Below are 12,849 nucleotides of genomic sequence, written 5' to 3' on the forward strand. Positions count from 1 at the left end.
TTTATTAAACTATTAAGGAAATATTACGTGTAGGATTCGTTTCCTTTCTCTTTCATTGATTACATTAGTTGACTCCAACAGCTGAAATAATCACTCCAACAGCCGAAATAATCATCATTGTTGTTAAATTAAAATAATTTTAAGAGAAAGAACACTACCTGATTGTATGTGCCTGAGCTGCACAAAATGACTGCCGTGCCTCTATGAAAAGGTGAAAATCTCTAGGGGAATGGTGGTCTTTTCGCTCGACCCTTGTGCGTAGACACAGGACTGTACGTAATGACCGCCGTGCTTCCCTCCCATGAAAAGGCAAAAATCCCTGGAGTAGTGGCAATCTTTTCATGCAGCACTGTGTCTGGACACAGGGCCACGCACCGACACGACCAGATGCCATTCTCTTTCCCAATAATTTTATATCAAAATGAAGGACCTGCCTTCCTATGCTAATCAATTCCAAAAAGCAAAGGACACTCTGTTTACCGTTAAATTATGTAATCAAGCGATAATTACCTTGATCTCTCATTTAAAAAAATATTGGCAATTCTATTCCTTTGAAAATAAATGAATTATAACTCCAAAAATAAGCAAATTAATGGTTGTATACCTGAATGGTGTTGTATTTTTTCTATTTAACCCTCATGGTATTTAAGTGTAGATAATAGATGTCTATGTCAAGAAGTTCCTGGAGCTGTCAATTAAGCATATTCTTTTCAATGCCCAGTGGCTTGTGCTTCTTGGTTCTCATTTACTCCTGAATTAACTTAGATCTGATTTCCCAGACCAAATGCAAAATTAAATGATTCATCTCAAGCTTGTGATCCACCGTGTATGGATTTTTTACAATTAATTTTTTTTTCCTCTTTATCAATTGGTAGTCCTCACTCAGTCTAAAAGATGATGTACATAGTTTTTAATGAGGAATGCAGAACATAGCACTCTATTTCACATTCCTCCTAAGCATCATACATCTGATTATCCAAACCTACCCAAAAATAAAAGTACAAAGAGATGCAAACAAAGGTGTTAGTAGAGCACGTCCAACAACATGATCATGCAAACAAGAAATCAACACAAGAGGACCACAAGAAGGAATCCTTAGGGCAACTCTTTCCACCATTCCCCTTTTCCTGTAGGTACCTCCAATTTTACACCATATTGCGAAGTTTTCTTGCCAAAAGGTTTATATGGTGGCAGCACAAATATAATCAGAAAATAAGGCATCATATGATTTATAAAGTAATCACAAGATGTTAATGTCATTTACGTCACCTGATAGACACTCGGTTACCGGTTAGCAGCAAATGTCAGTAGAATACAACTCCAGGTAATAGCAGATCAACCAAAAACTCATTGGCATGATTTTCAATCCTATAACAGCTCTATGGTTGTAATCACTCAAGGAAAAAAGACAAGAGCACATAGTCAAGCAGAAGATTATTTCAACTTCCAATGTTTCCCACCCAGAACAATCCAGTAAATTACAGGATGGCTAAGCAACTGCAAGGAATTATTTACCTTCTGCCAGGAGAGAGATCCTTGCCATTCATAATGGTGTCAAAAACGGTAGTATACTTCAAAGAAGATTAAAAGATCCAACACTCATGGAGAATGGTAGGGCAAGCACTAAGAACCATATTTTAAACAAGATAATGGACAACCTCCACAAAAAAGAGCAGCAAGTAACAAAGAATCAAACCAGGCACAGAAAGGCAAGTCCTGTAAGAACGGGACTCCTTCCATCAATGCACCAAAGCTTTGGACCACAACAGCTTATTGCTAAAATTGTGTTAATGCTGCCCAAAAGATGTTTAGCAATCAAAAGGACCGGTCAAACTCTTTCAGAGCCTAGTTTCCAATCAACTTTGTACCGTCACGGCGTCACTGTATAGGGAATTCTCTCTTTCCGCTGCTAACTGCAAAGGCATTCGAGGGAGTATGACTGACCACCTCACGTTTGAGGTTCCGTCGGTAAGCCGCCCTCTATGATTCCCAAATCCCCTCATGCCAACTACTATCACAATTTTAATATGTAAATGCCGTCTCAGCAGCGCATGACTGCAACAGAAACCCAAGCATTCATCCAAAAAGACCATAAAAGGACAAATTGTAGCCTGCCAAAAGGTGAACATGATTAAAAAAGATTTTGAATTGGATAAGGTGAAGGTGAAGATTAAAACTTACCCTAATTCCCTTGTCAATGTTGGTTAGAAAAAAGAATCCAACTTTTGGAGAAATGTAAGCCAAAAGGAACTCTACTTATTCTAGCATCACCACCACCCTCGGATGAGAAGCACATTCTCCACAGTAGACAGCCTCAAAACTCACTCAAATAGAACCGGATATGATAAAAGACCGAGCTGTTATCACCACCCATCTCCAGACATCCAAACAAACATCAGACTGAGAATCCAGAATCACAATAAGCAAGCAAAGCATCCAGAATCCAGCAGCAATAATGGCATTCAAAGACTATATATAAGACCAAATTTGAGATGTATGTCAAGCAAGCATAAGACCCCATTCGGACCAAAACATTGTACTGAGCATCTGACAGAACTCAAAACAGTTGAACCACATATTCTTGCGAAGTTTCACACTGCCTAAGTGAGATTAGATATTGGTCTGAGCAGACATGAAGAAAAGACATCCTGTCGTGGCCTTGAAGAATGTACACTTTCAACCTTTTCCTTGCACTTGCAGCATCTCAACCGGCTCCTCCGCTGCAGAAGAAAATAAAATATTTCCATCAGTACCATACAGAGGTCATGAAGATTGGCCAATGGATAGTAAATGGTCCGCACCTTAAAAACAGAAAATTTCATTTCTCAAGAACGGAAACCTCCCGGACGCTCATATGGGCCAGAACGATCACGATTATATCGGTCACTTCCAGAACTCCCACGATTACCACCATCCCTATTGCATCCACCATAACGATCCACATTACGATCAGGCCCATAGCGATTGTAACCGCCGCCACCATATTTAGAATCCCTTCCACCGTACCTGCCCCCTCTTGCCCCATCACCAGATGGACACTCCCTTGCAAAATGCCCAGGCTTGCCACATTTAAAGCACTCCCCAGAATTGGAACCCCGTCCACCACCATAGTCACGATCACGCCCTTGACCACGGTCACGGTCCCTACCAGATCCCTGATGAGGCTGAGCTTTATTAACAGTAATAGCCCTCCCATCTAGATCCATACCATTCATTGTTTCAATAGCATCTTCCATTGCTCTCTTGTCATCAAAGGTGACAAACCCAAATCCACGAGAACAACCAGAAAACCTATCCACAACTACCTGTATAAAAGCAAATATGTCAAGGACATTCTTAAAAGATCTAGAAACTTCCACTGGATCTCACATAGCGTGGCAACCATTAGAATCAAGAACTATTCTCTATTTAATTGTAAGAATTCAGTTTCTCACTCATCAAAGATGATATTAGAAGAATTTTGTGGATTTGTAGACAAATGATCCACAAATGAGCCTTAAAACATACAAGGCATGCAAACCATGTTTTCTCCATTTACCCACAACTTAACGATTGTTTGATTTTACAAGGAGAAGAATTGCTGGAGTTGAAGAGATGGCCGGATACAGAGGGAGGAAGATCAGTGGATAAGGAGAGCCATCAAATTACATCAAAATGTTCTAACTCTACCATCAAGAGATAAGATCCACATAACGTACCAGTCTAAAATTTTTTTGCCTTGATGACTTTTCTTCAGAATTAAAACCTCTAAGAGATGAACAATAACACTAACACAGAGAGATGTTGGACCACATTTCATTGGAGTACTAGTATATGACAGAAATGAGGATAAAAAAAATCTCAAAATGTTTAATTACCTTTGCTTCAACAAGATTGCCAAACTTTTCAAATGCATTTTTAAGACCCCTGTCAGATGTTGACCAAGAAAGGCCCCCAATAAAACAACGGTATTCCAAATCTTCATCCATGTTTTCAACGCTGGAACTGAGATTTCAAAACAATGAAAAAGAGCCAGTGAATTAGAAAATAGCTCATTTCTCTAACAAATATAAAGTGATCATAACACTAGATATAGCAATTCTGTCCTCATACCAAAAACAGTAACATAGTACTGAAAGCAGTCGCTTTTTAAGAACATCATCTAACAAACATCAAGTTCAGATATCACGATTTTGATCTAATACCAATACCACTAAACATGGGATTGAAAATAGTTAGAAGTTGAAGTTGTATAACAGTCCTAGACAATGTCAGCAGCTGAATGCCAAAGACGTAAAAACTAATTATACCAAGATTTTAATTCTGGAACTTAAATGATGAAATAAGTTTGTGCACTGGGTGCAAAGGCAGACAGAATAACTAGGACAGGCACAATTATACAACTTAAGTATTATAAAGTAAGGTGCTCCCCAAGATAAACAAACCCATGACCACAGTTTACATGGAGGTTGACAAGCAGAAAGATGATGTAAGGGCCAGCAGAGATTCTTCCATGAAGGAAGAGGATTTATTGAAAACCAATACAAAATTGTACAAAGAATAGAAAGGGGGGAAATAATTTACTGATATGCAATACAAAAGTAACAAAAAAAAAAAAATATCCATTACAAATTCCAGGATGTTATTTTATCAAAATATTGATGGAATCGTTGATTATTGATCCTCTTGCCACCCTATGGAGGACTCCACCCCCATCATATGGGCCGAGACATTCTCAATCATGTTCAAATGTGCTTATTAGTCATGTACAACCAAAAAAAATGCCAAATATCGGAAAAACATAAAATAAATTTATAAATAATAATTATTTACCAGCAAATATTTTATGGTGAAACAAACACAGTCATAGTGAACATGGGTTCCATCTGCGTTTTAGCATGCACTGGCCCTCTTTCAAAACTTCAGGTTCAGAGTAGATGTTCTAGAACTGCAATATTGGATAGAGATAGACAACACAATTAAGGGTAACAATTTGTGAGTCTAGGCCTTGAGCCACCCAGATTTGAGCCTTGATATTAAGCCCAGGACTGCCCATGCCCACATCATTCCTAATAAGCAATATATCATCCACATACAGGAATAGAAAACAAAATGCACCCTCACTCATCTTTATCCATACACATGGCTCATCCATGTTCTGTGCAAACCCTCATGGTCTAATCAAAATGGATGTTCCATCTTCAAAAGGCCTCTTTGAGACCATAAATATATCTCGTCAGCTTACATACTTTGTTTCCTCTTCCTGAAGGACAAACCCTTCTAGTTGTATCACATAGATACCTTCATCAATACAGTTTGCACATCCATCTTCTAAAGGCTTGTTTGAGACCATAAATATATCTCATCAACTTGCATACTTTGTTTCCTCTTCCTAAAGGACAAACCCTTTTAGTTGTATCATATAGATACCTTCATCAAGATATCCATTTAGAAATACAGTTTGCACATCCATTTTCCAGATCTCATAATCATAATATGCAGCTATAGACAATAAAATTCGATTGGATTTAATCATCGCCACTAGAGAAAAGGCTACATTATAATCAATGCCCTCTTTTTGGGTATAACCATTTGCTACCAGTCTTACCGTGAAACGCTCTACTCTCCCATTCACTCTTTTCCTATGGTAGAGGAGAGCTCTAACAACTAGAATTGAGCTACAGAACCACTTGAAGAAAAAGTTTGAAAATTGGTTGAGGGACAAGTATGGAGTAGAAGTTGGATACATTCACTACACAGACTAGGGGACAGCAACAGACTATTGTCAACCATTCTCTTCTTCGACCTCTTCCTAGAGCACAGAGAACCATCAACAATCCAACTTACCAGGATGATGATGCTACATTCTACTATGATCGTGATTGTAATCCACGATAAGATGATAGGCACAAAGTGAAGCTGGAACTAAAGGAGTACAATGGAAGAAGACATGGTCCACAAGTCTTCTATAATTGGTTATGTGCCTTAGACAACTACTCTGACTGGTTCAACTTAACAGAGGAGCAGAAGATGAAATTGGCTCGAACCAAATTAACAGGTACAACAAGGGATGGTGGCGTACACATGGAGACAAGCTAAATCGTCATCAACAGTAACCTACCACTCAGGAAGAGATGAAGGAAATATTGAAAGAGAAGTATCAGCCTTTAACCTTTAGACGGAGATTACATGATCAGCTGCATACTCTTCGTCAAGGTACGATAAGAATGGAAGAATATATAGATAAGTTTGATGATCTTCTAGTACGTACCGGTGTAGATGAAGAGGATGACCAGCTCTTATCTCGTTTCAAATTCAGGTTACAAACTGATATTCGTAACAAAATGGGTGTGACCTGTATCCTCAGTTTGAATGATTGTTTTGAGAAGGCACTTGACGCGAAAGACTTACTCAAATCAGCACCTCGATGCTTTACGTCACTGTCCGAGGATACCAGGCAGAATTCTCCAGCACACAGGCCAAGGGATACTCTTAACCGAGCTCCACAAGTCACATCGGATAACGGTAAGGCTCCTATGGAATCTAGAAGCACCACCAGATGCTACCATTGTAATGAGTTCAGCCACTATGCAAAGATCTGCCCACAACGGGGTAAATCCAACTCAGACATTGCCACCATTGAAGCAAACCCCAACACACAAGTCTGTGAGCCCCAGGTTGATGGTGATAGGGCACTTAATGCATCTCTTGAGAGTGGAGGCAGCGACGACTTCCTTGATGATGATAATGAAGGGATTTATGAAGTTAACATCGAGAATAGAATTCTGGTCGCCGAATCAAAGGGTGAAGATTGGCGATGGCATTGCATCTTCTACACGTTAATGACTAGTGGGCTGTTGACATCACAGGAAAGCTGAAAATAGAGGCTCATCCACAATGTTATAAAGTTTCCCTCCTCAACAATGACACATTGGAGGTCAATAAAAGGTGTTCAGTAACGCTGAAATTGGGAGAATATGAAGATGTTTGGTGTGATGTCATACCCATGGTATTGACTGATGTCTTACTTGGAAGACCATGGATGTATGACAATAATGTGTTGGTTGAAAGTACCAAGAACCAATGTTTCTTTGATTTCAAGGGTAAATGTATGGTACTTTATCCACTCAACATATCAACCATGAAACCAAGATGGAGGCCACCCAAGCCAAGCGCCAAAAACTGTTGAAACCTATTCATGAGAAGCAACCAGCAAAGGAGGAATGTAAAGGCCATCAGCATCAAACAAGTGAAATCTCAAGTAAAGGACAGAATGTTGAAAAGCCGTTACTAGCACTATCTCACATGGGGGTCTTGACAGCTAGTGAGGAAACAGATGTAGCATCTTTACAGAAAGAGCTCAAGTCTAAAGCTGAGATGGTTGGAGACACATATGTGGATGATCCCATGGATACATATGAGGGTGTTGAAGTTGAGCATGTGGAGTTCGTTATTCCCTTGAAGTACTTTGAAGAGCGCCCTCCTTGTCAATACGACTACATTTGTATTATCAAGGAGCTACCCGAATTTTACTATGGATCAAATGCGAGCGTACACCACGTGAAGATTAGTCCCCAACTCACCAAAACTCATGGTCGAGTTTTTTCTAAGTGGGGGAAATTAAAGCAGACAAGTCACCTAAAGGGCTTATTTTATTGGAGATAAGCCTTGGGATGGGGGGCCTTTGATTCTATTTTTTTTTCTCTGTAATGGGCACTTTCATGGGCCTAAATGTGGGTACAAGCTAGGCATACAGGATTAGGATTAGTAGTAGCTTAATTGCTTTATTTTCATTCCTAATAGACTTAGGAATATTGTTATTAGTTATTTTTAATTTCAGCAAGCAATGTAATAACTCCTACTCATACTAGGAGTTGATTTCTAATTTCCTAGCTGGATTAGGACTTTTGATTTTCATTCTATTTAAGCAATGTAAGGCTGCTAAGTGATGCAAATTCGTCACCGAAATGGGCTTATTTCTTTAGAAATAAGTCTAGGGTTGGGTTATATGTATGTTGGGCCTTTGATCCCATGGGTTTTCTATGTAATAGGCCACTTTTATGGGCCTAAAAGAGGGGTACATAGGTTGCATACGGGATTAGCCCAATATTTAGTCTATTTTTATGTTTTTAATTGAACCAGTTTAAATTGGTTGCATCCAATTGGTCAATTGGTCTAATTTAAGTGAAGTGATCCTATTGGCTAAGAGGTTCTTATATCCTATTGGCTAGTAGGGAATCTTCTTTATTTTAAGTAGTTTAAGTTGTTTTTAAGTCATTAGGACTCTATTTTGAGTCTATTTTAGTTTCCTAGTCAGTTTAAGTTACCTAATAGGTTAGGAATTGGGTTAGGGCTTTCCGTTTTAGAGTAAAAGTTTATTTTTGAGTCTTTTATATAAGGTTGTAAGGGGGCAAAGCCTTGAACACGAATTTGATTAATGAAAAGCTTTTTGTTTGCTGCCATAGCTGCTGCCCTGCTCTTTTGAGTGTTGCTCTGTTGAGTGTGTATCCTTGTGGTTCTATCAAGGTGGAAAAGGACTGGCGGAATCCGGTTGACTCCTTACGCCGTGACGGCTAGGAGGATCTTCTTCAATTCGAAGGTGGTTCTATCCTTCACATCTGTTCAAGCTGCTGCCAGTGGAATCTCCAGTAAGTTTGACACCCAATTTCTTCTTCTAACCCTCTAATCCTTTCCCCCAATTGATCCCCTTTATTTTTTTGTTTGAATCCCATAAACCCTAACTCCATTAAACCCTAGATCTTGCTGTCCAGTTTTACAGAATTTTCAAAACACTTAAAACTCTATAATACCTACATTATTAGAGTCCTATAAACCTGCCCAGCCATACCCCCTAAGCCCCCTATCCATTATCCTAACCTAAGCCCTAGATTTGACCTAAAACTGCAATTCTGTCCTACTGAAACTGCAGAACCAGCAGCCCCTTTGTTTCTTGTTATTGGTCCTGGTTTAATTGGCTTCTAGTAGGGCTTTACCCTATCTAGAACTACATTACTAAGCCTCTCATGATTAGATTAATTGATATTTTAAAAAAAAAAACACATACCTTTGTGCTTCGCTCTATGAGAGTATGGTGAGCCATTGGTGAGAGACCAAAGTCTGAGAGAGACTACCCTATCTTCTTCTTCCCTTCTTCGATTTCTTGTTTTTTATTTTATTGTTCTGAAATCTCTTGCATATCTGAGAACCGATCGAAGTATTTACTGTTGCTGAACCTGAAGTTTGCAAACCTCTTTTGGACTGGTTATCACTTGTGACTGGTCTACATTATTTGGTATTAGAGCCATGGAGGGACAGAAATGGAGTCAAAGGTTGCTGATTTCTAATTCTCATTGAAGGATGATGATAAAAGTCTGATAAAACATCTCCATCAAACTCATGGTCGAATTTATTTTCAAGCAGGGGAGAATTGATGCAAATATGTCACCTAAAGGGCTTGTTTTATTGGAAATAAGCCTTGAGTTGGGTTATGTAGGTGTTGGGCCTTTGATCCCATGAATTTTCTTTGTAACGAACCACTTTGATGGGCCTAAAATAGGGGTAGAAAGTTGGAAAACGGGATTTACTTCATTAGTTTAGTTACAGTCCTGTTTTGTGTCAGTTTCTTTCATTATTTTAGTTTCCTGGTCATTTTATGTTACCTTAATAGTTAAGGATTGGATTAAGCCTTTCTTTTTTAGTGTTTGAGTCTTCTATATAAGTTTGCAAGGAGCTACAGATTTTCCGTACACGAATTTGATTAGTCAGATTTTGGTTTGAGCCTTTTCTTTTATTCTGTGAGACTCAGCTGGCTATGAGAAGTGGTGCTATATGGTGGGATACCATTAATGGCTGGTGGGATTCCAGTCGAGGCTAGGTGGGATGCTTAGTCATATCTTCTTCTTCTCCATCAATACTCAAGTAAGTAATCCTTTGTTTTCTGCCATTGTTACTGCCTATGATTTGTTAGTCCTACCATTACTAGGATTGTTGAGTTGGAAGGTGAATCTCTACTCAGATCTTTGTTCTGATTTCTAATTTCTCTTCTTGGCATTTTTCTCTCTCAAAATCTGTTTTCACAACCTGAACCTATTCATTAATTTCTAGGAATGCTTGATTTTAAGAGTTTATATTGCTGATTCGATTCTGACTTCAGAATTATTCTGTCAGACATTATTAGCTTTCATATTCTGTAATCAATTTCAGATTCCGTTAGGCATTCGATACAATTCTATTCCAAATAGGATTGCATCTAAGGGTCTTGAATCTGGAATCAATTTATCTATTCTGCTGGTTTGTTTGATCTGAAATTAACACTGTTTACTGGCATTCTACTGGATTAACTAAATCTGCAATCTGTTCTTTGATCAGACTCATAGTTTGACAGATTTGCCCGTCCTAGTGTCACTAGGATTCTTTGTTATATGAGTTTTCTCCTATCGTTGGACTTTTGTTTTCTGTTTTTTATCCTGTTTTGGTACTGATTTGATTACTCCAATTCAGTATTACATTACCAAGCTAATCTGCCCAAATGCCCAGCGAACTTCTGGCTCATCCTACACAACAAATACAGAAAATCAACCCAAACTTCATCAGATAAACGATACATAAATGGTCTAGACCATAAAAACACTTCTCATTGGAACATCCTGCCCAACCAAGTAGGAAAACTCCCAGTCCAGGTCCAATGGCATAATAAAAAACTACTATGTGTGTCCATCAATTGTTTTTTTTTTGGGGGGGGGGGGGTGGTGGGGGCTCTCATTCAATTTGAACCAAATTCATGCACACCGCTCTGATATATGGATAATATAACCTGTACCTTTCATTTCTGGCTACCAAGATAATGAGACTTTATAAATGATTGCAATCCCCTTTTCATTGACGAACCCTTTTTTTTTCTGGTTTCCCAATTGCTAACTATACAATTTCTTGCATTGACGCCAAGTCATTATAGGTCTGAAATAATGAAAAACCTATTTGTCCATCATCGTCGACAACTTATTCAACATGATTCTTCTTAGCAATGTACAGCTATCATTTAGACCAAAAAAGAATAAGAAAGCCCCCAAGGTATGATGCACCAAGTCAAATTCAGGAACTAACATTTTATTTCATTTTTAGGTAAATCCACAAACAATCTGCTCAGTTGACTTTTTTTTCCTATCTTCAGGTAAATCCGGAAAGGTTCTTCTCATTGAGGAACCAACATTTTATGTGGACTTATTTTTTCTCAGTTGACTTATGGTACTAAAATCCCTAAGTTGATATTTTATTGGTCAACAGTATGCTTACAATTTGCTTTTCTAATGTAGGTCTTTCAGCTTGAAATGCCTTTGACTTTCAGCTGTGGTATACCCTACTCGATCTTAAACTAAAACAGTAGCAAGGGGCTCTTTCTCACCAGTTGACAGTACCAAAAGTAGAGGGGACTTTCCTCAGTTTGGGGATATTTCCATTATTATCTGTACTCTTTCAGTCTCAGCTTTAGCCCATCTATCTCAATGCTTTTCTCACGTTCCACTTACTGACCTCTAATAAGTTAATAGATGTTGACCACTACCAAGTTCGCCATGCTGCTGCCCTATGATATAAAAAAAATTTCCCTTCTCTTTCGAAAAGCAGTTATCTGTGCTTCTCATGACTTGCTCAATACGGCTGCAGGAATTTCTAAACAAAGACCACACTATCATTCCCAATTCTTATTGGTTCTTTCTGAACCCCAATTGCAAAATTTCTCCAAATTGACTCCATCATCAAAGGGAAGGCACCCGCAGGGGTATTTGGCGGTTCCCACCCCCAGGTGACCTGCACTACATTGGTCCCTTATAAACTTCTTACCGCTTGTACTCTTTCCACAGGTTTTCTTCCATTTATCTTTTGGTCCCCCCTTTTGGTGATATGATTTCTTTTGTTTCTCAAGTCAAAATAGAGTTGAATATTTCTGCAAAATCAATCCAACAGCCTCATCATTCCAATTTTTCTGACCAATTGAACCAGGTTATCGACGCATATTTCACCATTACAAAGCCATTTGAACCTCTTCCCCGCCTCCAGAGAACACAACCAATTACGATAGAATAAATTGTATGGTCACTAATTTATTCGACGTAATGAATAAACACACCTATTCCAAATCAAAAACTGATTAAACATGATTGTTAGAACAGGAACTACAAACAAGCGCTATAACGTACTGTTTGGATCCAAACAACAAGATGATCAGAAAAACGCATGAACAGTGAATCAATCGAGGAGAAGAGAAAAGGAAAAATAAAAAAGTAACAACAACCGACGGAGAGAAAATCTAAACATGTCTGAGAAATCATCAGAAAAAGTTGGTCACATTGTACCGGCCAAATCTGTATCGAAGAATAGATTTCCACTTCTCTTCCTTCGGCAGAAACCGCAAACCAGACGAGCGAATGACCGAAGACCCCTCTCTCTCTCTCTCTACGACTCTACGTGAAAAGTGAAGACTTGACGAGGCGGCCGAGTAATTCGGATATGTATCAAACACGGTAAAAGATTAGATACTGCCGGTAGTATTGTGCTTAATCTTCTATACTGAGGTTAAAGCCGTTGGATTGGATCCAATCGCAGGTATTCATACGATGGAGTGAAACTTTCCAGTTAGGAGTTAGGACTTACAAGATTCAAGCACGCTTGTAGCCCATTAAGCATGGAGACCTATACTTTGGGCTGGGATGGGATGGGCCGGGAGAGGACTAAGATCCAATGACTGGATTTACTCTTAGTCCATAGTAATTCGCTCCATGGATCTGGAATCCAGACAAGGAGCATACCAGGGCCAGGATTTATCTATGTATGAGAATATCTTGTTGTAACCAAAGTTTGGTGAAAATGAAATTG

At 38.8% G+C, this 12,849-nt stretch overlaps 1 protein-coding gene across 4 annotated transcripts; it reads right to left on the bottom strand.

Moving 5' to 3' along the window:
- Positions 1-2,435: 2,435 nt before the first annotated feature.
- Positions 2,436-12,429, bottom strand: LOC122669501 (glycine-rich RNA-binding protein RZ1A-like). 4 transcript variants are annotated; one of them, XM_043866272.1, is made up of 5 exons: positions 12,344-12,429; positions 4,388-4,397; positions 3,858-4,001; positions 2,802-3,305; positions 2,436-2,720 (listed from the first exon to the last, which is right to left on the bottom strand). In XM_043866272.1, exons 3-4 carry the CDS (start codon positions 3,966-3,968, stop codon positions 2,826-2,828), a joined length of 591 nt encoding a protein of 196 aa, XP_043722207.1. In that variant the 5' UTR covers positions 3,969-4,001; positions 4,388-4,397; positions 12,344-12,429; the 3' UTR covers positions 2,436-2,720; positions 2,802-2,825. The 4 variants fall into 4 exon arrangements, with proteins under 4 accessions (XP_043722207.1, XP_043722206.1, XP_043722208.1 ...); XM_043866271.1 differs by having other exon boundaries at positions 3,858-3,998; positions 4,385-4,397; XM_043866273.1 differs by lacking the exon at positions 4,388-4,397 and adding an exon at positions 8,230-8,241 and having other exon boundaries at positions 2,436-2,715; positions 2,811-3,305; positions 3,858-3,998; positions 12,343-12,429.
- Between the last annotated feature and the right edge of the window lie 420 nt (positions 12,430-12,849).

The sequence above is a fragment of the Telopea speciosissima genome, chromosome 7 (genome assembly GCF_018873765.1).
Source record: "Telopea speciosissima isolate NSW1024214 ecotype Mountain lineage chromosome 7, Tspe_v1, whole genome shotgun sequence".
Classification (NCBI taxonomy): domain Eukaryota; kingdom Viridiplantae; phylum Streptophyta; class Magnoliopsida; order Proteales; family Proteaceae; genus Telopea; species Telopea speciosissima.

Coding starts and splice junctions, on each gene's coding strand:
- LOC122669501 (XM_043866272.1), bottom strand. CDS start 3,968: ATGGATGAAGATTTGGAATACCGTTGTTTTATTGGGGGCCTTTCTTGG. Junction 3,306..3,857: donor GCAATCTTGTTGAAGCAAAG/GTAATTAAACAT, acceptor GCTTTTATACAG/GTAGTTGTGGATAGGTTTTC.